At 35.2% G+C, this 26,159-nt stretch overlaps 1 protein-coding gene and 1 long non-coding RNA gene across 3 annotated transcripts in view; one reads left to right on the forward strand and one right to left on the reverse strand.

Annotated features, from left to right (window-relative positions):
- Nucleotides 1-26,159, forward strand: part of LOC148908940 (uncharacterized) — a 117,511-nt gene that overhangs the window by 48,932 nt on the left and 42,420 nt on the right. The gene's annotated exons all lie outside the window — the stretch shown is intronic.
- LOC116303970 (dopamine receptor D5-like) lies at nt 1,499-25,351 on the reverse strand. Of its 2 annotated transcripts, none has more exons than XM_031713609.2 (2): nt 25,218-25,351; nt 1,499-4,013 (listed from the first exon to the last, which is right to left on the reverse strand). In XM_031713609.2, the coding sequence occupies exon 2, from the start codon at nt 3,679-3,681 to the stop codon at nt 2,572-2,574; it is 1,110 nt and encodes a 369-aa protein (XP_031569469.1). In that variant the 5' UTR covers nt 3,682-4,013; nt 25,218-25,351; the 3' UTR covers nt 1,499-2,571. The 2 variants fall into 2 exon arrangements, with proteins under 2 accessions (XP_031569469.1, XP_031569468.1); XM_031713608.2 differs by lacking the exon at nt 25,218-25,351 and adding an exon at nt 17,156-17,209.

Genomic DNA, 26,159 nt, shown 5'->3' on the forward strand with positions numbered 1-26,159 from the left:
TGAGTGATCAGTTGCTGGAGCAACAGTTATTTTTATTTTTTCTACTGATGGTTGAAGATAGTCCGAAATAAAAAAATAATCTAATCTACGATACAATCTCTGCTGTTTATGTGTAGCTGTACCCTGTGCATGACCACTCCAAGTGAATCGTTTTGCTTCAGGATTTCTTAAACGCCAAATATCACATAAATCAAGACTTTGTTTTACTGTTTGCAAGTGTTCAATAGATCGACTTTTCAATTTCGGATTCCCACCAACCGTTTCTAATTTTAAATCCATTACGAAATTAAAATCACCTCCCCAAACAATCGCTGTATTACTATCTAATTCGAATTTTTCGAGTTTTTCCACAATGTTTTCAAATAGACCGACTTGTTCTTTCTCTATGTTTGGAAAATATGAGTTTATTAATAAAAACTCTTGTCCTTGTATTATGATTTTTAAAATGATAAAGCGTCCTTCACTATCTATCTCCCTTTCTATGATGTTATAATCTATTTTCGACCCCAGTAATATAGCCACACCTTTGCTATGGCGAGATCCGTGTGAAAATACTATTTCTCCATTAAAGCGATTTTTCCATTGGCATTCAATTTCTACTGAACTATACGTTTCCTGGATAAGATATATACCATTTTCACCTCCATGAGTCTTTAGCCAATTAAAGATTTTTTTGCACTTTTTAGAGTCTCTAATTCCACGGACATTAAGTGATATCATATTACAATTAATGCCTGTTTGCATCATCCTCCTCTTTTAAGAATAAGACCCTAATGTATAATTTTCCTAATGTATAATTTTATAGTTTTCCAGTTTTTATTCAAGAACCCGGAAAGAGGAAACCGACGCTCAGTTAGAGGCAAACGCATTTGCAAAAAAAGCCTTCAATTTCAGAGATAAGTTTACATGTTATGAGCAGAAAATAAAAAAGCTTCCGCAATGATTATGTGTCTATTGTTGTTCTTGTCCAGGGTATCATTGGCTTTTGGGCCGATATAGAAGACCGGTCGCTTTCAATTGAGTTGTGTTTTTTTGGGGGGGTCTCTAAGCGGTGCCGACAAGTGAGGTCAGACAAGCAAATCACAGGATTGTTGAGAAATAAATCGCCTACAAGGACCAACGAATAGCGAGAAACATCTTGAGGTTAAGAGGCATGAATTAAGACCACAGCGAAATCAAGCAATGCGGTCCAAACAGAGCTAGATTGATTTGCGAGGGGATATGTCATGATATTTGAGAGCAGGTGATTCGATCTAAGCGAGAAAAGCGAACAGCCAATCAATGCCTTAGAAGGCAGTAAGAAAATATTTTAAGCTCAAAGCTGTAAATTAAATCAATGCTTTTAAAATATATGCAAAGCTGTTGTGAGCTCAAATGAACATCGTATGTGAGTTATTTGTTTGAGAGAAATGACATCTATTGTATTGGCCGGTCACGACCTGTTCCTTGAAAAATCGGACCAGAAGAGGCTTTGAAGTTTGATTAAAGTTTAAATGGATGATAAAAAAGGCTTCATTTAATAACACAATAAAGAACGATCAAAGAAGCGGGTAACTCATTTATGCCGAGAATTACAAACAATCTATTCAAATGTACACAAAGAAACAACCCTGAGAAATCCGCAAATGGAAGCAGAGTTGAAATCTAATGACCCCCCCCCCCCCCTCTAACTCATTAACCAAAAACCATGGCACCCTCTTCCTATTTCTTTTACAGACAGTCAAAAATAGACCCAAGTGAATTGGATTGTCGACAAATCTAATAAATCTAGACATCTCTATACAGATCTTATACAACAATAGAAATGGTTGTTTGCTCAATCGTTTCTTTGAAGTATACGATGTGCCGACGCGTTTTAAACTTGCCTAAACTAAAACCTTCAAACAGGGTTGAAAAAAAATATCTTCTGCGCTTGTAATTATCGAATAAAAATACCAATTTGACCCGAAATTCTGTCTTGGTATTAGAGTGTTTACGAAGCAAAAAAATATCATCAACCGGTATGAAGTTGAGAAGTTATTAGCTGGGTTTAATTCTTTTCCGTTCGGTTTTTTTGGGAATAATCTTGGTAATTTGGCGCGCAAGTTTTCCAATTTTCTAAACCAATATAAGCGAGAAGAGAGCTGAGCTCGAGGTAGATCTGCTTAAAAACAGCCGTAAAGTCTGTAGGTTCACTATAAGAATTAAAAACAAAACACGGTTTGAAAGAGCTTACTAAATATAAATGTCCTAGAGAGTTAAAGTTTGACGTTTGTCAAAATAGTAGTATATAATTTCATCTCAGCCCGACATATAAACCTAATGGGGGAAATCCATTTTGTTTTCATGACGTGAGGTAAGTATGAAAAGAGTAACGTTTTTCAAACCGCTCCAGGGGTTAGCTGTTGTCTTTTGAAATCGTTTCGCGGTCACTTGGTCAATCAATAGTTTACACCTTTTAAACTCATCACAAACCGCTATAAGACATCACGTATTGATCGGGGAAAAATTGAAAGCGGAATGAAGTTCCGCGCATTCCATGGTGATAGCGTACCAAGAAGACACAGGTTGATTTAAGTTCTCGGTGTATAGTTATATCTTGGATCCCCCATTCATGTTTGTGTCGATTCTAGAGCCCTTGGAATTCGAATCAAGTAACCTTCTAACATGAGTAGGCTCGGTGCAGGAATATTCCTCTAGATAATCCGCTCCGGATTGACGACCGCTATCGAGCCTAAGCATCTTTCGAAAAGCGTCTCGAAATTCCTTGTTATAAACAGCGTAGATGATGGGGTTAACGCTGCTGTTAAGGATAGGTAAGACAAAAACAAAAGGGATGCGAATGGCCAACGAGAATGCGGGATACTTTGCAAATCCCGAGAAGCAATCATTGGGAGAACACCACAAGCTGATGGTTATTATAACAAAAGCTGGAAGCCAGCATACTACGAAAACTCCGATGACAATCGCGATGGTCTTGGTCGCCTTGAGCTCGCGTACACTGCGCCTATGTCCTCGTCTGGTCGGGTCCTGCGATGCCAGCATCTTGGCCTGCATCAACGCGACCTTAAAAATCGAGGCATAAGTGATGATGATGATGACTAGTGGAATAAATATGGCGAACACAAATGTAGCTGTATAGTAAAAGCGGTCGTTTTTCTGACAGTAGTGTTCTCCTGTTGAGAAGACCCCGGTCCATGCTGGTTCTTCCCCGTTAGACCAGTAGATTAGACTCAGCAGACCCCATGTGACCGCATAGACCCACACAAAAGTTATTAAACCCAGGCAAACCGTCTTGGTCATTTTTTCCTGATACGCGAACGGCTTGGTGATGGCGAGGAAGCGGTCGATTGAAATTATGACCAGGTTACAGATGGAAGCAGCGCTCCAAATACCGTCAGTCGAGACCCAAAACACACAGGTCGCAGTCGAAGAGCACCAGTTCATGTTGTGGACAGACTGGTCGATACGAAGGGGTAGCGACGCGAGCGCTACCAGAAGATCGCTTACAGCCAACGATACTATAAACATATTGGAGACCCTTCGAAGCCGTGCAAATACGTAGACAGAAAGTACGACGAGGCCATTACCAAATAGAGTGGCAAGCAAAATTAGTACCAAGAATGTGGTGTATACGATAAACCATGGTGAAGTGGGATTCTTGCAGAGCGCAAACGGATCAACAGTCGTAGTGTTGTTCATCGCTAGTTCTGCCTAGAAGTACAAGAATGCTCGTAGATTTTTTCCCCGGTATATGTACAGATTGAAAATGAGTTGCGATCCGATTGACGACTGATCCAAGGCCCACACTGACTGTCTTGACTAGGTATATATTCCTTGCCAACGAGCACTGCTAATTATCTAGTGACCAATAATGCCAAGGTAAATGGTATAATAGAGTTGTAATAACAACGTCGTCCTCGATAAACAAAGCCTAAAGCGAGTCGAGTTAACAGAACCCAAGTCACGAACTACACATACACCAGCTATTGACGTCCAAGACTGCTTTGGTTACGTTGGAGCGAGTGACGATTCTGTTGATTGTATTAGAATTCATTAGCGTCGTTTTTGAACACGTTGCGCGCGGCAAATGGACAGATGTTGGAGTATTTGTGATTATTTGGAGTGGATGGTGAGTGTGAGTCGCGCGCTAAGCCTATCATTGACGTGGGTTTTCGCTCGGGTGGGCGGGTTTAACAATCTTGGATGATGTTGCCTCTTCGTACTGGAGTTATTTTTGGGGACAAAACTTCAATGGAAGATCAAAGTTCAAAGAGATTTGAAAAAGTTGCACAAACGTTTTGTTGGTAGGTGTGAATGTGTAGATTTGAAGTTATAGTAAACAAAGTTTTGACGGCTTTGACGCGCGATGATGAAAATCAGGGAACAAGCAGCGACGAGAAATTTCTGCCAAAATCCAAAGCATTCCGCGCAGCGCGTCCCATATGCCAAAAGAGACGATTTTCGATTTGAAATCGAATGCTCGATGACGGAAACTCAAAACCATTAATCAAACATTTAGAATACAAATAGTCGCCAACCACTTCAGTATACAACTAAGCACAGAGCGTCTATGCCTGCCAAAATCGTGTCAAAACGAGTATGAATATAGTTCCGCTTTAACTGTAGTCTTCACTGGACGTGTATGCCTAATGCCTGCCTAGCGAGCGACGTTAATCGCTTTCAGAGTCACTCATTGTAGTAGTTTTCGCTCTCCTTTCAGACTACGATTGTTTCTGACGTGTTCCGGTTAAAAACAATACTTGAAGAACGGTTCGACTAGTAAAGCTTATCTTCAACATCGTTCAATGAAATTGCTTTTTCACCTCTAGTGAATTGGTATATCTGTAAAGCTTTCTAAAAACTTACCGCTCAGACTATAATACTGACGGATTTTCTTCCCTTTTTTGATCTGTGACAGTTCAACAGTGAATAGAATGGATAAAGTAGCTAGTCGGCGTTTTGGTGTACGTCTGGCGCGAGTTAGTACGAACGATGAATTGTTTTAAGAAGAAAAAAATTGTCGCAAAAATTATTTTACACTTCTGGTGTATCACTAGAATCAAGGCGGTTAATCAAGAAGAAAAAAATTAAGTGCAGTTGTGTCAACCTTAAAATGACCGGGTATATGTTTTGTCTTCAATTAGTTCCTCAGGCCATTGAAAAAATAAATGCAATATCGCTTCAGATAAGTCATTTTTTGGATCAAAATAAATTAAATAAAATAGAAGTAAAAGAAGAAGAAGAAGAAGAAGAAGAAAAAAAAAAAAAAAAAAAAAAAAAAAAAGAGAAAAAAGTAAATAAAATCATTAGATTTTGTTTTTGTTTTTGTACTAAATTGAAAGAAAGACGAGAGTTTCGGGTATTTACCAAAAAGTGATTGAATAAAATAATGAAACAATGCGATTCTTATTAGAACGAAAAAAATCTTCATTTGAATGAAAGGATTGCCAGATGCATGACAAGTTATATATCTTTTGGAGTGTTCGTTTGCATAACCCAGGCAATTAAGACAAGGCTTAAGGCTACACTCTCCTACGAAAAAGAACTTTTTATCTCAAGCTAGAAACTTGAATTCAAAACGAAATCACAGCCGATGAACATCATCCATCGACTCAACTTAAGCATTGGATTTCTCTATGTATGTATATACCTCTATATTATTATATTTTTTAAGCCTTAAGTCTTAAATTGTCAAGCTAAAGTGACCGAAATCTAGCGTGGTTTCATTCCGGAATTCTTAGCGAAAAGACGACAGTTATATGAAGAAAATAACCTCACATTTGCTGAAAACGGACAGTAACTGATTTGTGGAAAAAAGTATTGACGGATAGCGAAAATGTAGTCATTATCTATGGGAGTTGTGTGTGGCGGCTGTCAATAAAGAGGCATAAAAACCATTCGATTATTACTTCGTAAAATAGAAAATATTTTCTTTTGGTTGACTTAAATTGATTCTTAATGAAGAAAAATATCGCCAAATGAGTTAGCAGGAATGATTAGCATGGACACAAAGAGCGAAATTAGGTTTCACTGATATTTTCTTTTGTTCGAATTCAAAAGATTTTGTAAGCTTTATGTTATGAGGTTCTATAAACGTTTTTACTTCACTTTTTGTCAAGTATTTTTTAGGAAACTAGTTCTGTCTTTACAAACCTTTTCAGCCCTAAATATATATGCGATATTTGTATAAATTAGGTATATTTAGTTGTTTTAAATGCGAAGAACTGTTTTGTTTTTTCTTTTTTCGATGATAAATCTTATGGTTAAAGAGGAGAAAATCTCTAAGATAGTATTGTGTTAGTAGAGACACAAAAGAAGTATTATTGAATTTGGAAATCATGAATAAACTTAGATAAAAGATATGATAAAAGATCCTCAGTAAGGAAAAAGATTTGATGACTTGAACGCGCGCGACGAAACTCGAAGCGAAGAGAAAACCCATTGAGAGATTTAAAAATATATATATAAATATAAAAAGAGGGTTTTAAAATCACCAATGTAGAATGAAAAGAATATGTATTTGATGAATTAGGGGGAAAAAAGCCGAAGAAGGAAAGATTAACATGAAAAAGGCAATCTTACCAGTGTTTTCCCGCCAGTGATGAGCTCATAGATGGCAGAGAACTGATTAACTACACAAATCAAAGCATCTTCCACTAACGCTTTAAACCATCTTTCTGATCAAATCCCATCAAGTATTGAATCCCAAAAAGTTGTTCCGGAGTATTTCAAGTGCGCTTAAGCTGGTATTTATTACAAGTTAGTTAAGTGTGTTATTGTTCTGTATTTATGCAGGAGATATCGCGCCGAACAAAAGGACACGCCTAGAACTTCACCAGGAATGTCCGCTTCAAATGTCTCCCATACACACTTGGACTCTGTTATGAGAAAAACTTCTTAGTTACAAAGTTGATGTTTGTTTTCTTTAAACATGCTTCCTGTGATGTTTGGGTATATGAATATTAGAGTGATATTGTCCTAAGGTTTTGTATTGCTGCATGCACCTTCTAGACGCCTGTGGTATGGCGATAAACCTCAAAACCCAGAGTATCCCGAAGTAGGTTTAGGCTATTTCAACTACGATTACGCTCTAGTCGATTTTAACCAATATTGCACTCAAACAAAGTTCTCATTAATTCACCCATTCATTTAACTCTCTCGTATCTAATTTTCTCGAGATAATTTAGCCCTGGTTTGTGAATCGCTGCTAATTAAGGTAAATTGCTTAAGTTTTCAATCTCCAATTGCACTGTCTAATTGTGGAATATTTGCTAACTTATAGGGCTTAGGATTTCATTGTTTAGAGTAAAAATCGAACAGAGTAATAAAACACTTATTGGCGAAGAAGATTCAATATTGGGTACCTTACAACAGCTGTTGTTGGAAAATAAATCAACCTTTCTTCACATAGCTACTTAGATATACTATTATTTCGACTCTAATAGAGAGAGTGACGCACAAAACCAGATTTTCATAAAGTGAGAAAACTTTGACATTAATACGTTAATAAAAATAAAAAACGTTATAGGAGACCTTTAAAAAAATTATCAAGCTATTTTGTATTTTTTTAAAACTCATGAAAATTGGGGAATTTTTCTATCATCTTTTTAAAAATATTTTTTCATACGCAATATATATTTTTGATTTAGTGAATGAAGATATTGCATATATTTTTAGACATGTAATTAGGGAAGAAAGATATATCGTATAAATTTAAGTTATGGAATGATCTTCGTTTTTGCAGTCAGTCAGTCACTAAATCAGTTCACGAAAAAAGATATATTATATAAATTTTAGTAGAAAGAAAATCCAGTAAACATGTCATGGAAATACTACAGGTTGAGCGTACCAAACCATGTGAAAAAGAGCGAGAAGATATTATTAGATATGTATTAGTATTAGATTTGGTGATTTTAATCTTATGTTAGCGTACCAAACCATGTGAAACAGAGCTAGAAGATATTATTAGATATGTATTAGTGTTAGATTTTGTGACTTCAATCTTATGTAAGCGTACCAAACCATGTGAAACAGAGCGAGAAGATATTATTAGATATGTATTAGTATTAGATTTTGTGATTTCAATCTTATGTAAGCGTACCAAACCATGTGAAACAGAGCGAGAAGATATTATTAGATATGTATTAGTATTGGATTTTGCGTTTTCAATTCTACGTAAAGATAAATATATTTCAAAATACATCATGGAATTCGTTGCATTGAAAATATATGCAGAAGATGAGCACTAGATATACGAATATTAATACGAAGTCAACTGTATTTATGTATAACTCCTCGTATGCTGGTAACTGATGAAACGAAGCTTAATGAATATAACAGATCAAGATATATGAAATAAAAAAAACATTTAAAACCAGAAACAAAAAAACAAAACAAAACAAAACAAAACAAAAAAAGCAAAACAAAACAAAACAACAAAAACAAAAAACAACAAGGAAAAAAAATAAAATAAATGAAACAACTAGAAAAATAAATAATGAATGAAAGTAAGGGGATGAAAGTGGGAGGTAAAATTAGAAATAATTCAATCATATAAGTACCAGTTATTCTATTCTATTTTGCGCCTTATGCAACGAAATTACCCCCAATGCAAAACGTTAAAATTTAGCTTTAAGATTCACGACCAATTAACCTCACAAAAACACTTTTATCCTAGATAGATTTGCCCGAGGTATTTCTTCATAGCTTGGTATATATTAAAGACAATATGTGAGATTTTCTCCCTCGCAAATAGACAATGAAAGTAGGTTGGCATTCAAAAAGTTTAATTTCAGAGATTTAGCCGTGAGCGAAATGATTTTTTTCTACTTTGCCTTTCAATGAATATCTTAAATGGTAGAGAAAATGAAAAATAAGGAAAAGGGCTTTGTTTAGATATATGATATATCGTATAATTTTGTTCATTTGCTGTTTGTTTGCTTCGGCTTTTGATAAATGGAATATTGGAAAGTTTATATGGTTTATCTTAGAGGAGAGGAATTAGGTGGATTAGGGGATGAGAGGATGAGCGGCGATTGAAATGAAGTGTGCTGGAGGAGATGTATTGGACTATGAGGCATGTGTGTATAGACGTCATGAATATATATATATATGTACACCGAATCGCTAAAACTTTGACACTAGAACGATATATATATACGTCATATATGTGTATCCCCCCTTTTTCTATTGTCTTATTTGGATTTTCAAGGAAAGACAATAGGAAGGGGATACCTATATATGTATATATATCGCTAAATTGTCAAAGTTTTAGGGATTCGGTGTATATATATATATATACACACCTAACCAAAAAAACTCTGCAACTTTACATATATATATATATATATATATATCTTACATATATATATATATATCTGAAGTAACAGAATTTTTTTGGTTAGGTGTATATGTAATATATATATACGCAACAGCTAAACTATATCCACTAATTAATTATGTATACTTTTTCTATATAGATGATAGTAACGAATATTTTTCTCATTAAATCCCCTGAAGAGTGAAGCAATTCACGAAACAGGCTTGTCGGGAAAAATGTTGTCTTGACTTTTTTTTCTCAAACAAATATTCTGCTCTACTTCTATCGATGTATTGAGCACTATTTTACGGAAAATTGATTCACAGATTTCTTATATATGTATGAATAACTTTGTATTTGAAGATCAGTTCATTCCAGACTACTAAATACCCTATACACATTCATACTGATACTCCACTACTACCTATATACGTAAAGACAGCAATCATCAAGAAATATCTTAAATGTTCTTAAAAAACCTCTTCACTATGGGACCACATTGACTCTTTCTACGCCATATTACAAATACCACGCCTGTTTCAAAAGACTCCTACGCTATTACCTATATACGTACAGACAACACTCTGAATACCTTGAATATATCTTCTTAAAAAACTCTTCACTATGGGACCACATTGACTCTTTCTACACTATATTAAAAACCTTTTGCACCTCTTTCAAAAAACGTTGTCGATCGATGATCTTAATAGCAGATACCGGAGTTACACTCTATTGCCTTCAGACAATTGTTGCAATTGGGTCACTTTCTATACATTTCATTGTATTGACCCAAATGCCTCGACTTGACACAATTGTTTGAAAGTAACAAAGTGTGTTTCCGATATGCTATTGGGAGATCTGACACTATACAGAATTTTTGTGCTTTTCTGCTTTCTGGCTATCAAAACGAAAAATCACATTTCTAAGTTAAAGCCCATATTCTAATCTAAGAGGAAACTAAGTCGTTCGACTGTGTACATCTTACCTTCTGCAGCATGATTTTAATCGCGGTCTCAGATTTTGGCAGATTTCAGATCTACGACCCGGACAACGTATTTTGAAATAGGTGTAAAAATTTATACTGATGCTGCAATGCTCATATTGAAAGCCTAAATGAAGACGCCACTTCTCAAAATATAAATATCGTATCGTGTTAAACTGGACTCTTCACTATGATTGTACATTAACTCTACATACTCGCATACCGTCATGTTTATACCGCGGCAAAACTCTTAGAAAAAGTAGTGTGGAGAGGATAAGCCATCGTGAAATCTAGACATCTATATCAGCAGCGTATCTTAAAAGATTAGACTATATATAACTAAGTGTTATATATGCAACACTACATACTTCTCTCTCTGCTGTACTTCACAGTACACTCTATTATGTCACTACACTACGCTTCGCTACACTACACCACACCACACCACACCACACCACACTACATTAACGCTACAACACAACACGCACTAGACCTCACTGCATAACCTTCACTCCGTTACACTAAAATACACTATACAAACGATACACCACAACACACACTAGATCACACTGCATGACCTTCACTCCGTTACACTAAGATACACTATACAAACGATACACCACAACACACACTAGATCACACTGCATGACCTTCACTCCGTTACACTAAAACACGCTATACAAACGATACACCACAACACACACTAGATCACACTGACCTTCGCTGCACTACAATAGATTAACACTACACCACTCCACACACTTGACCACACTGCAGAACATGTACACTACACGCTACACTAAGGCAACACCACACCACACACTAGACCACACTGCAAAACATGTACACTACACGCTACACTAAAGCAACACCACACCACACACTAGACCACACTGCAAAACATGTACACTACACGCTACACTAAAGCAACACCACACCACAAACTAGACGACACTCACATTCGCTTCGCTACACTACACTACCGACAAAAACTGATCTTCGCTCCGTTGTACCACACCACACTCTACTGCACTGCAAAGCACCATCTATACTCATTGTACTATACCACATGCACCAAAATACGCTACGCACTCAATCACTACCGATAACCCTACAACTATATTATCAGAAAACAACACTTTAAAGAACTAACGATATTACATATACTAAAAGAAATGAAAATGTTCACCCACGTTCAAAAAATCCATTGAATTTACCATACGTACCGCATATATAGCTATGAATGACCCCTGCAACTGGAGAAGAGCTAAGTATATAGAAAATATTACTCTGCACTGGCTATCGATGGTCTTCCAAGGCTAGCAGTGACCATGAAAGGCTCTGAGTCACTCACAGGTAGACTTATAGTCTATCCTCAAGATATTTCACTTACAACTTCGTCATAACACAAATTAACGTTAATGTCATTAAGAAAAATTATGAAAGTAATTTGACTTATGGGATATCAAAAATCCTATTTCTGTGTTGGTTTTGGCGCTGTTAATGATTTGAGCTCAGTAGTTCGACAGTTATGGGGGTTATGCTGTTTTAAAGAACAATTATTTCGAACGGAATTGGATGTCATGAGTGCTAAATAGAAAAAATAAGTTCTTTTAATCAAAAACCTATTTCAGAATAGCTTTTTTCTTCTGTTTTTCTCTACCATTGGTCTCTTCGGGAAAACTTACTTAAAATTTAAAGGTTTATAGAAAAAATCTAACCAAATAAAGGTAAACCTAGCCTATAAACATCTATTTGATTCCTTAAAATGTTTTGGTTTTTTAAAACGAATAAGGCGGTGTTGTTGTGCTGTCTTTAAAATTTTCTCTTTGGATTATTTACTTTTTTCATTCAATATTCAATAAAATTGTCTCTTTTTTTAAAATGGATTTTTGCCCATGGATATATTTGGTTAATACATTTGTCCAGCTGTATTTTTTCTCTTTAGTTTTATATACAGTTTCTCTATCCAATTTTATTTATCTCTCCATCCATTCATTCATTCATTCTTTGCTTGCTTCTTTGCTATTTTCATTTCTTTACGTTTACTGTCTTTTTTTTTTTTTTTTTTTACTTTCTGTCTATCCATTTCCTCTCTTTCTTTTTCATTTACATATATTCATTAATCCTTCTTTTCCTGTTATCTGTCTCTCCCTTCCAAAGTTCCCTTACTTTCTCCTTCATTCCTTCACTCATTTTATTCACTCATTCTTTAATTCATTTATGCATTCATTTATGCACTATTTTTTTTTTCATCCATCCATTCATCCACTTACTCTCTCTTACGCTCTCCCTTTCGCTACTCACCTTTTCTTCTCTTTCTCTCATTCATTCATTCATCCATCTATCCATTCTTTCATTCATTCATCCATCCATCTATTCATCCATTCTTTCATTCATTTTCGCTACCAATCGTTTTCCCCTCTCTCTCCAACATTCATTCATTCATCCATCTATCCATCCATTCATTTTCGCTACCCATCTTTTTTTCCTCTCTCCAACATTCCTTCGTTCATTCATTCATCCATCTATCCAGCCATCCATCCATCCATTCATTTTCGCTACCCATCTTTTTTCTCTCTCTCCAACATTCCTTCGTTCATTCATTCATCCATCTATCCATCCATTCATTTTCGCTACCCATCTTTTTTTCCTCTCTCTCCAACATTCATTCATTCATTCATCCATCCATTCTTTCATTCATTCATTCACCATTCATTCGCTACCCAACATTCATTCATTCATTCTTTCTTTTCCCTCCTGTTATCCCATATTTACTTCCCACCACTAATCTCTCTACTCACTCATCTAAACCTGTCATATATTTATTTTCTGCCTCCGGCTCATAATTATCAAAGACACATTTTCCTTCAGAGACAAGCTCCTCGTTAACATTGAATATAAATTCCTCACAAGGCATTAACACACGACGCAATTATCAAAACTCTTAAAACCCTTATTGATTTGAAGTTCCTGAGTGACTTTACTAAATGGAAAAAAAGATGAAAGCCCTTGATCTTAAAACGAGAACATGTTGATTGTTTAAATGCTCGTAGATTCTGGTATATAATCTTATGTTTGCAATTAATGAAAACAAGCGACCAAGAGGAAGGCAGGGATAACCTAGACAACTCATCGGGGGCTGGTTGACATTTCACAATCTCTTCATCACTCCATAATTAATTGTTTTTCCTGCATTATTTTACTAGTTTCATATTATTAGCGCATATATATACTCGAAAAAGAGTCGAAAGTTACGAAATTACCAGTCAAAAGTTGTTAAAAATGTTAAGTGACTCTTAAAAATGTTCCTATATATTTTTGTACTGAAATTTAGTCCTCAGTTAAATTACAACAGCGTGAATCTCAAACAGTTACATTTAATGATGTTTTCAATTTACACGAATTTCAGTAGAAAAATAAACTCGTTAAGCGTTCCACTATTCGCTAGTAGGATTACAAAAGTATGAGTACTTAAAAAAGTGTCTTTCCTGAATAGAAAATTGTTGTCCTGTGTTTAAAAGCAACGGTATACTTTAAGAAATTGCCACTTCAGAAGAGAGTCAAAATACAAGTGAATTGTTCGACACCTTAAACCCAACACTTAAACGTCTCCCATTGGATTAACCTAAACATTTAAATGGCTTCCTATAGGCTTCCGAAAAATGCGGAAAAAATGCATATAGAAGCAATGAGGATTTTCAAGCTATTTGACAGCTCTGGGCACTCGTTCGATTTTCCTATCCCTGTGAGAGCACAATGACAATTTCACACTTAATTACAAATCCAAAGAAATAAACATTAAAAGGGCTTTCAATCTCGGAGCCTCGCAGAGTAAAAAGAGTTATCAAAAATGTGACGAAGTATTACATAGCAAGCATATGAGTATCTTTATGTTTATATACAAACTGTCTGAGTGTATGTATTAATTAAACAATTTCAAAGAAGCTTGATGAATCGATATTTCTGTTGCGGATGGGAATATGAAATTCGAATTAAAAATTAAAAAATAAATAATAAGAATGTATGTTATTTTTCGTATGATTTTTACATGTTTATGTTGTATCATGGAGTGTTATATGTGAGTTTTGAGTATATACTTATATATACAACGCTCAACTTAACTTAATTTTTCGTTTAAAAAGCTAAGTGTGAATTTAGAGGAGAAAATAAGTAAATAAAAAAACTATCATGGATTGTTTTTGATCAACTGCAGTATGTAAATATCAAAACAATTTTAGGGACTAAAATAACTTTTAAGAATATTTAGTAAGAGTTATGGGGAAAAAGTTGAAAATATAGGAAATTTTTCCTGTAGAAATATAGAAAAAAGCCAAAGAATAGCTAAAATATTAAGATATATGTATATATATACAAAGAAGAAGAAAAAAAATGAAATATTTAAAGTATAAACTAGAAAAAAGCCAAAGAATGATAGGAAAATATTAAGAAAAAATAGCTGAAAATATATAAAATATTTAAAGTATAAACTAGAAAAAAAAGCCAAAGAATAGCCAAAATACTAAAAATATTAAGGAGACAAAGCAGCTGAAGATATATGAAATATTTATATTACAAATCTAGAAGAAAAAAACGCAAATATATAATACGAATGTTTGATTGGCAAGCTACAAGAGTAGAATATAGAATGAAAGAATATATAATCGTGTTGTGCTTTCCTTTACATATATACCAACGACTTACAGCGTGTAACACTTACAATTTGCGTTGAAAGCAGCTGAATAAATAGTCTGGATATTGAAAATCTTTCTCAGCTGCTTTGCCGGTTGTATCGCTTTTAGGTTGTATTCAACCGTCTTCTCGCCGAAAAGGGCACCGAAAGCGGCGTGTTTTTGAAGATAGGGACATTTTAACATCGTTTTTTGTTGGGTAAACTAAATGTGTATTTTCCGGTTCCACAGTCTAAGTTTTCCACATCCAGGGGCGAATTTTTGCATAAGAAAGCTTACCGATGACTAGAAACTCAACATCTTTAACATCAACTTGTGTTTTGTCAAAGACTTAATAGCGTGGAATTGCTTAAGTTGGTATTTTCAAACAGGTATTTCCGGAATTGTTTAAATGCCAAGTTCTGCTTCTAGCTTGTCTGCTTTTCGCAATTATTTTTGTGTGAAAATTCTTCCCAAAATCAGATAATAAAGGTAATAATAAATCCATCTCTATATGACTACTTTAGTACTTACGTAATGAGTAATAGAACAGTTCTGTTAGCAGACGAATTTAATGCTTCTTCGCAAATGTAACTCGTAAATATAACTACAACTACGTGTTCAGGAAGAATAAAAGAGGAAAAAGAAAGAAAGAGAGAAAAAGAAGATTTGAATCTTTTCCTGAGATAAATACACCGGATCTCATTTCGTCTTTGTTTGGAGATGAATCTTTTAAGGTTCAGAAATCGTTTGTACATAATGAGAAAAATATACGAGAGCTTAGGTCATTTTGGTAATTACATAGTTCTAGAGATAAGAAAGGCAGAAAAGAGCTCGTGTAGATACGAGAAATGAAGTGCCTTATTATCAGTTCTACTAAGCGTTAATAGCCATTTATGTCCATGAATATTAATATATGATGTATAAAAAAAGACTATAGGAGCTAAAAGAAAGAAACAGCAAAAGGCGGATAAAAAGAGAGAGAAAAGGAAAGACAGACAGACAATGAGACAGAAAGAATGTGAGAAATAAAGGAAGAAAGAAAGAAAGAAAGAAAGAAAGAAAGAAAGAAAGAAAGAAAGGAAGGAAGAAAGAAAGAAAGAAAGAAAGAAAAAGGAGAAAAAAAATTTTTTTTTTCAAAGAAAACAATTTCTTTGAAAAAATGTCTGTCTTAAAAACTAATAACCCAAACTTTTGAGCTCAAAATCTACACCAGCAGATGATCAAAATAATATATTATATCCCGCACATCATATAAATGCCATTATGAACCTAAAAACTTGGTTAGTGTTTAGTTGGGTAAAAGGCAAGCTACATAGCTGTCAAATCGCGGTCGATACAATATAGTACTTAGACGGCTCTTTACGTAATTACGCTCATCGCCCCGATCTGACATAGTCCAAGAATCCCTAAATTGGTATGCGAATTGCAAACACAAAACCATTAGATTACATATCTAGATCTCCGAACAGGACCAGAAAGTCTTAGCAACGGTTTGAAAGGTCGTTTTCTCTATCGCGCCTTGAATCAAGATGCTAGATCTCACAGATATGGCATTAATTGACTGCAAAGAGTTTGCCGAGACAGCTGAAATCCTCCTCGCTCGACAACAGGGCAACAGAAGAGTGGTTTTAATCCACGCCTGGCATGTTTCCCCTATAAGCAGATTTCTTGTTTCTTTTCTAATCTCGTTCAGTGGATTCCAATTAATTGTCTTCCTAATCCCCGTATTTTTGTAATACCTCAATATTCAATCCGATGTTGATAAGAAAAACCAATACCTTAATCCCCGTCTTTACGACTAAAAAGAGAAAGAAAACTTGCTGTCCTTTGAGATGTCGTTCGCCTACTTTTCTTCAAGATTTCAATGTCACGATATTTTTGAATTTCCTTTCTTAAACAACGCGATTTGTAATCCGAATGAGAAAATATCAAATGTATGGATAAACATACACATTGAAGAATCATATACACATCAGTCTTAAGGTCGCGTAATTTTTTACCTGCATTTTACTAAGCAAAGTAGAGTCGGTTCAAGAAAAAAGTGAATGAATAGTCCTAAACTTCAACGATTTCGATTCGAAATTTTCTTTTTTTTTGCCCTCCCATTCCTTTGAAATTCTCACAAAAATGCGCTTTGTAAATTGGATATAAAATTCTAATACATTAACGTTCGAATCAAATAAAATATTTCAACGATACCTTTGGGATCTTTGACAATCACTCGGAGGTCGGTTTTGCTTCGCCGATTCTTGTAAAGTGATTTACGTTGCCAACCAAACCCTCGCAGCGCACACGAGTAGCGCAGTGAGCCACTGCCGTCACGCATCCAAAATGACAAGCACCGTAAAGTGGCGAGTATTCTGTAGTGCCCCGAATAATCTACTTAAGGAATTATGGATATTCGCAGTCATAGTAAGTGTGCAGTTATATTGAACGCTAATACTAGGGCACTCCCAGCACATCTCAAGAGAAGAGGATTACTTCTAAGCTTTTGGCTTTGGGAGTTTGGGTTCCGAGAAAAAGAAAGAAAGAGACAATCAAAACCTGATCCTCGAAAACCAAAAATTATCTGACAAAATCGCGTCGTCTAGAGGATAAAGTTATGTCAATATTTTTGATTTTTTTTATTGAAATCTAAAGGAATATTTTAAATTTATTCATGGGTTGTCAGCCAGCGTAGGTAAGGAAATAGTTGAATAAAAATATGTCTAAATATGAAATAAAGGACATTTGAAGAAGAATAATAAGCGGACAAGAACTTGTCATGTACCGAAGTCATATTCCAGTCACCAAAATGATTGACAACTAATCTTTGATATAATTGGTCATCATTTAAATGGCATAATTTAAGAAAGCCTTTAAGATGTTCGGTCATGTTTAAGGTATGATTTTAGGATCAATTACAGAGTACTATATTCCCTCACAAGTTTTAGCTGTACGGTCGATTTACACGAAGCACAATTCGTGTCGTTAGCATGCTGAGTGCGACAATTTGAAGAAAAATCGTATAGTAAAAATCGTTCTAAGAAAGATCTAGCTTCTTTAAAATGGAACAAGAACTATGCTTTATGACGATTATAAGCCTACACCAGCACAACTTTAATTAGCAAAGCGAAGTCATGTTTTTAGATACGACTATGTAGGGTATTTTGAGCAAAAAATGGAATCAAAGCTTGATCTGTTGGCTAACCGAAATTTCAAGCTTTTTAACACCAATACAAATAGAACTCCATTTTATTAGAATAAAATAAATACTAGCGACTAAATTTTTAAGAAAGCTAGTTCAGTTCAAGCGTTTTAGATTTCTTAATCTTAGTGATAATTCACTGACGAAAAGATTTTGTCCAAGCGATCAACATTTTGAGAAATGACAGCATTAAGTGGAGACAGAAAAAGGCGAGGGAAAATACAAAATAAGCGTTAGTTTTATTTTAAACAAAAAGATTGATAGAAATCCGTATTTAAAAATATAGTAAGCTTCTTTCTGGAAACTTACTTTGAATTTACTTGACAGTGACTATCAATATTTGTAATAAAAACATGAATAAACATCATAGGAATTAGAAATATGAATAAAATATATTATGCATAACATGAGTAGAAAGTGGCTTCAAAGTATATGATATTTGATATCTCACTTTGAGAGAAAATACAGTAGAAAATCCCAACGTAATTACGTAAAGACATTAAAAATTTTTATCAGAGTATAAAACTTGACAATTTAGCCAATAGAAGTTATGGAAATAAGGGAAAAGTTGGGACTATGAAAATTGCATTTACTGAAATTAAAGTGGGCTATTAATTTTTTAACCTTGGACATTGAAGAAAAACGCGCAAATTACACAAATACATTTAGGACTGAGTTCAGAATTTTTTTCGGTAAATTGGTTGAAGGAGGTGATCAAAAACTCCGTCAAAACCCGACTAACGTGCAAGTTATTTTTTTAAATGATAATAAACAAAGGAAACTACTGTTTATTTTACAAAAATATGAAAATCTTTGGAGAAAATTATATAGTAAAATTCAAAAAATATTTTTTTACGCAAAAAAACTAACTAAAAGGCCTAAAAGGATTTTTGTCTCAAATATAATTTTAAAAAATCTTTAATAATGAACTAAAAAAATGAATCCTTTAAAATATAAATAAATTATGAAAATCTTTAAAAGTTGAATAATGAAATTGGTTGAAAAAGGCTAAAAATTGAACCAAAATCTAATTTAAAAAAAACATATATAAGATAAGTTCTTTAACTGAAAATAAAAAGAATTCTTTAAATCAAAATTACTTTAATAGCATTTATTAATGAAACCACGTTGATAAATTTGCGTCAGTAATCTTAAACTTCTCAAAGCGAGAAGCCCTCGGAATTAACTCTAAGACTCAGATCAAACGTCGAACTTCGCATGAGCCGAACCTAATGTCACCAAAAAAGACCGCCTTGTTATCCATTGTTCAATTAGGTTCGGCTCATGTGAAGTTCGACGTTTGACCTGAGCCTAAAAAAAGGATTCATAAAGCCGAAATATCAAATAAAAGGTTTATATATTAGTCAAGTGGAGTAAGAAAGTCTAAAAACACCGAATGTCTTGTGGATTAGCCATATTGATTGAATCAAGTGACGTAAGTCAATGGAGGATTTTACAGAGTAGTAAATATAGTTTTGTAAATAAGAAGTGTTTACTCATGGTTGTAACCTGTACGGCTGCTAATAGCACCTTAAGGCGCGATTACACGGAGCAATTTTTCTGCAACTCGTCTCGCAACGCCGTTGCGACGCAAGTTCTAGGAAGTAAAAAAATTGCAATTCAAGTTGCAGCAATTGTTTGCGTCTCTCATGCAACTTGCTCCTTGTAATGGCGCCCTGTAAAGCCCCGTTTACACTGGCGATTTTTGCTGCGATTTCTATGGTAATTTTCGGAAATATGAAATCTTTTGTCTCATCCTTCAAAAGAGACATTCGTCTAGGAAAATCTTGGTATCCTGAAAAAAACTTTACAAGTAAATTCTTTACCATTATTCATTATGGACAAAATCGCCGCAAAAATCGCCGCAAAAATCGCTAGTGTAGTCCTTCACTGGTCATGAATGTAAAGCGCGTTGAGACAATTTGTAAATACGCTGTATAAGAGGCTCCCATTATTATTAAGTGTACTGGGTCTGAAGATTATATTCTATTGATAAAGAGGTTTAGTAAACTGAATTTTAAAAAGACTGACGTGAAGTAAGAGCCACCAAATTTGAACTTATTGTAGCAAATATAGGTTATACGTATTTCTAAAGTTGTTATGATTAAGGTAAGAGGTAAATACTTCTTAGATCAAAAATCGAAATTTTCTTCGCGAGACTGACAAATGCTTTAACAAGACAATCAATAGAATGCACGTGTAGGTTTGGAATGGCTGCTCGTTTATCTATCCATATGTTTATGCATCTATCGATCTATTATCCTACCATTTTATTTACTTATCCATCCATCCATCCATCCACCCACCCATCCATCCATTCACTAATCTATCCATCCATCCATCCATCCATCCATCCATCCACCCACCCATTCATTCATCTATCCATTTATTTATCTATCTATCCATCTATCTATCCATTCACTCATCTATTCTTTTACTCTAATTGATTCCTTCATTAACCTGTTAAATCATTTTTTTAAACTGAGCTACTCATTTTTTTAAATAGCACCTTTCACTGTGAGTGAATAAGAACAAAATCTAAAGAATCTAATAACTTAAGCTTCCAAACTGGCTTATACTTTACGAGTTTACTGCAGAAAACCCCATTTAAAAACTTTTAGAATTACGTCTAAACTGGCCATAAATCCAATATATCCCACCCCTGTAAAGTACATTAGTACTCATGGTGGCCACGCGTGTCGCAACGCGAAAAAATATGACAGAAAAACGACTTATCATGATTCTACGAGTGAATAGACTGTTTTCTCAAGGTTGCGCGCTCATCCAAATTTAAGAAACTTGACGGGCCACGATGAGAAAGTTTTCCACATTCACCATTTTCCATACATTGGTTCACTGGTCAAACACAAAGCGCTCAAGCGAGGCGCCAAGGTACTTTCAAAGGATTATTCAAATTTGAACTTTGCAACCTCGACTGAATGCTTTGTGTTTGACCAGTAAACCGATGTATGGAAAACGGTGAATTGAATGGCAAATGCCCAATGGAAAATTACTACTAGTATTGCCTCTCCGCGCGCAACACATTTTCATTATTGCAAAGAGTAGAGAGAGGTTCTACTTCGAGCAACAATCTTAATGTGTTGCGCGCGGAGTGGCAATACGAGCAACATTTGCTCTGCAACTTGCAAGGCAATAATGTTGCGCAATTTTGGTGCCCCTATTACAGCACCTTAAAAATGAATCTCTCGAGTTTCACTATCGACATACAATGACTGATCAGTATCTAAGTAATTTTCCATTGGGCATTTGCCATTCAATTCACTCTGTTCTCCGAAATTAAACTAAAAAAAGTGTACGAATTAACGCAAAGTGTGTAGGTCTATGGTCTAATGAAGTCTTACCAATTTGTGCAATGTCTTACAAAGTTTTTCATGGATATATGGTATGCGCTCTACCGCACCTTTAACTGATTGAAAACCGTAGTACCTTCAAACCGGGCGAGGGCAGTTGTTGTCTGCCTTTACAGGTTGACAATGATTTTATCGAGCTAATTATCTTCTATTAGCACGCTATATGGTTCGATAGGACGTTAACGTTTGATAGCACATTAACGGAGGCTAATAATCAGATTGAGCGAACGATAGCCATCTATCAATTTGGGCGTAATGTTTTCCCATTTCAGTCTCATTTCCTTGAAAATAAGATTCTTTGTTTAAGTTGTATCCATATTCATGTGTCTTCTCATGCGCAACCGTTAAACAAAGAAATGATACTCAAAGGAATAACACGCTCCAAATTGATTGGGTTCATTGGTGAAATAATGGCTTCATTAATTCTGGCTCCACTTGCTCTCATTATACACGCGCACACACACAACGAATCGAAATATGGCGACCAATTTGAATAACTATCGTTTTTGGACTGACTAGCAAACAGACTAGCCTCTCGTGAGGGTCCAGAAGGGGTAAAATGGGAGCTGGAATTCGCTTTTTTTGGGCTGGGAAAATGGGATTTTATGCACTGGGAATGGGATTCACAAACATAACAAAACAAAACAAAACAAAAATTAAAAAAATGGGAATGGGATTGAGATTTGAGCAAACACAGGCTGGGAAATGGAGTACCCCTTTCAGGACCCTCAGAACGCGCATAAGGCTAGACAGTGCAGAACAATAGTTATTCAAATTGGTGGCTATATTTCGATTCGGTGTACAGATAGAGCAGTTTTCGTATGACTGTGCTGTGAAAAACTCACGTCTCGGAACGCGGTCGTAACAAGGCAAGATATAGGCCACGCCAATCACATTGCTCGAGAATTTACTCTCCATTCAATCAACTTCCCGAAACACGGCACAATCAGAGAACACGGTCACGCCAAGATCACGCTAATGTTAGACCAATCACATTGCGCGAGAAAAATCCGCCAATAGAAGTTCTAGAAAACATCACGGTCGCAACCGTCACCCGGAACTTTTCACAGTGATACGAAAACTGCTCTATTACTAACGGAAACTAAAAATAATATCTAACTGCATTGATATAATAGTTTGAAATAGAATAAAATCTACCAAGATATAAGGTGAGTTATTAGTGGAAACCAAATGCTCGTATCTGCTGTCTACAAAAAGTAAACACATTTTTGCACAGTTTGAATAAATCTAATGAACGCTAACTATGTCTTAGGTTAAAACAAACCGAAACTACATCAAATACTTAGTGGATCAATTAAAGATAACAACAGTGTTTTCAGTTACACATCACTTTGTATTAAGAGAAAATTAACGATATATTAGAGTCTGTTTCCGAAGCGAGTTTCTCTTTTCAAGTCATTGTTAATTTGGGAATTAGGGCTTATATGGCGGTAATTAAAGCTTTGTCATCAAGCTATCAACCGGATCTTTGTTCGTATCTAAATCATTACTATTAATTGGGAAGTTAAGTGCTTTAGTGAGTCGATATCAAAAACAGTCTCGTACCCAGAGCCTGCGTTTCTTCTGGCCTGCGGCGAAGAACGAGGGCTCTGGCATAATCCATTTTTTGGCGCATGCGCAATTTTTCGGAAGTGAAATATGTATATGAAGAAAATTTACTCAAAAAGGGTCTTACTTCTTAAGACCCCTTTGGTGTGATATTCGGATTGAAGACCTTTTAAACACTGTGTTTAAATTTGAAGTTTTCCCAATTTTTTTCAATCAATAGAACACACCCATCTCCTCTTTAAGACCCCTTTTATCTAAATATTCTTCATATATATATATATATATAAATTACTGTAAAGCGCATTGAGACGTTGTATAAATGCGCTATACAAGAACCTCCCATTATAAGATCGCAAGCGATCAAAAGCGATCAATGTTCCCGATTTCTAATTTTTATTTTGATCGGAAGTAAACACAGAACTCTGTTTGAAAGCATGATTTTCATTGATTATATTTCACTTCCGTAAAAATTGCGCATGCGTCCAGTAATGGATTATGCCAGAGCCCTCGTTCTTCGCCGTAGATCTGAAAAAACGTAGGCCCTGGGTACGAGATTGTATTAAAAAGCGATGGTCAGGAATCATACGCATGCGTGATGAAAATCTCTGATTGGTAACCATAGGAGACGCGGCAGGCTAGACAGACAAACAGACAGACAGACAGAAAGACAGACAAACAGACAGAAAGACAAACAGAAAGACAGACAATTTGGGACGGCAAGGCAAAAGTGAAACCTACACACAGCACTGACCAAACACGATGTTCTTGATTCGTTGTTGAGCTTATGAATTATCAATGAGTTTGAGAATACTAATTTACGTTCACCTAGCAGAAATCTGAAGTATCTGAGTACAAAATACATGCGAAAGTGGCATTATTGTTTTAGCTGTTTATAGTTTTATAGTGGTTACTTATTCAATCATCCCTACTGAATCATAATACGATCTCGATAAAAACAATCCTATTTGATCTCAGGACCCCCTTATACTCTTTACCATATAAAGTCAATAAATCCTATTCAATGTTCTAGCACGCTCAAACACGTAAAGTGAGCCAGTGATCATGGCTTGAGTAAGCGGCTTATGGAAAAGAAACCAAAGGTTCTGAGCAAAAGGTAATCTCATTATGTACAACAGACTGGCAGTTGCTGAAGAGTTTGTGATATAATCCGATGAAAATACTTCGATTTTTACGATTCAACAAAGTCTTTTTTCCTTATCTTGAAATGACCTTTCTAAGATGACCTCTCTAAGGTGCTCAAGAAAGCCATGAAAGCTTCGAAACTAACTTTGTCAAAAGTTTAAATATAAACTGGCCATATTTGGAGTGATACTGTAATTAATGTCACGCTAACAAAAAGCAATCACGTCACGCAACACGAAAAGCCTAAACAAGAGAGAAAGAAATGACCAGAAAGACTAAGGTTTCAATATTTCGACCCATCTTTTCCCATCAAGGCATTGCATGCTAATAATGAAATTCATACCGACTCAATAAACGATTAAAAGCAATATATTGATGTCTAAGAAAATGTCACGCGTGCGGAAATAAAATACAAGACTAAAGTCACGGAAATTGTCACGCCATAAACAGCTACAAAAGTGTCACGGAGGAAATTTCAAAAATAAGACGTCTAATTGGAAACATAGACATCCAATTTACAATTGGCATCTAATTGGGTCTTACCGGAGGTCTAAATTTTGGCACAAACTTCTATTTTCTAGAAAGACCTAAGCTCTTATATGAGACATTTAATCAGCTCGAAGTAAGTCTGAATCAAGGCCGGCAGATTTATACAATCAAGGGAAAATAGCTTTAGGAGAAGATCCTTCTCACAATGGCTTTTCATAAAGGCTCGCCCCATTCATACTCAGTACAAGAAGCAGCATCGTTAGAACCCGCTCATCCACGACCAGCTACCTTCACAACAAGCGTAAAATACATGCCACGACAAGCTGAGGTATTCCCTTCAGGATATCAACCTCCTAGCTCAATCTTCCATTCTCCATACTCTCACAATTCAGACGTTATTCCAGCCTCTGAGAGGAATACATCACCAACTCACTACAGAAAGTTCCCCGTCTCGACTCGTTGTTCGAACTGTAAAGAAGCTATAGTAACTGCCATTACTTACAGAACTGGAAGTTTCACGTGGATTGTGGCTGGATCTTTAATAATTTTTGGTTGTTGTCTAATTCCATTTTGTATACATTCGTGTAAGGATATCATTCACTCGTGTCCTAGATGTGATCATATTCTTGGAGCTTATCATCGAACCTTCAAGGGCTGACAATTACGGATTATGAAGATTTCGTACAACAATAATTCTGTTGATTGAGTCCCATCGCTTTCTTAATTTGTTGTATTGATTGATAGCAAGAACTAATCCCTCTAATCCTGGATTCTATTGGTAAAAAAATTTTAATACAAAAAGCATTTACAGGCTAGTTTTGCTAATTATTTCTAATCCTAAGCAGCTGATTTTTTTATTTTTTATTAAAAAAATAATAAATCTTACGAAGATTAGATTTTATCTGATTGTAAAATTTTAGGCAGAAAATACCCTCAGTAAAATTTCTGGTGTAATAATAGTAAACAGTACATTTGATCTTTAAATATGAACTGATATTTTGTCAATATTTCTTATATCAATAAGGTTAAGAGCCTGAGGGGGTGATAGATGGGAAGAAAATTTATATCGACTGAACGTGAAATCGAAAAATATTATCGACCCCATGAAATGTTCTGTGTGCATGAAATTCTACATGAATCTTTTCTACACTTTGTATAGGAAATCGCACGATCTCGAGTAAAGGCTCGTGCAATTACAAGAACTTTCAAAACATTACTCGTGTCTATTAATTTCCAAATTGTACGAGAAGATCGTGCGATTTTTTGTTTATAGTTCACTCAACAAAATTTCAGTAAAAATGCGAAGCGACGCCATCATCATCTTTGTCTATTTGGCGGCCGATTTTCAGTCCATCGCGCAACTGAAATGCATAAAAAAGATTAGTTCTTACGGCTTTAAAATTTTATTAATGTTTTTTAAGTACAAAATCGACCAATCAGAGTC

This window comes from Actinia tenebrosa, unplaced genomic scaffold (genome assembly GCF_029948245.1).
Source record: "Actinia tenebrosa isolate PJP-AT-01 unplaced genomic scaffold, QUT_ActTen_1.0 PGA_scaffold2__45_contigs__length_23673736, whole genome shotgun sequence".
Classification (NCBI taxonomy): domain Eukaryota; kingdom Metazoa; phylum Cnidaria; class Anthozoa; order Actiniaria; family Actiniidae; genus Actinia; species Actinia tenebrosa.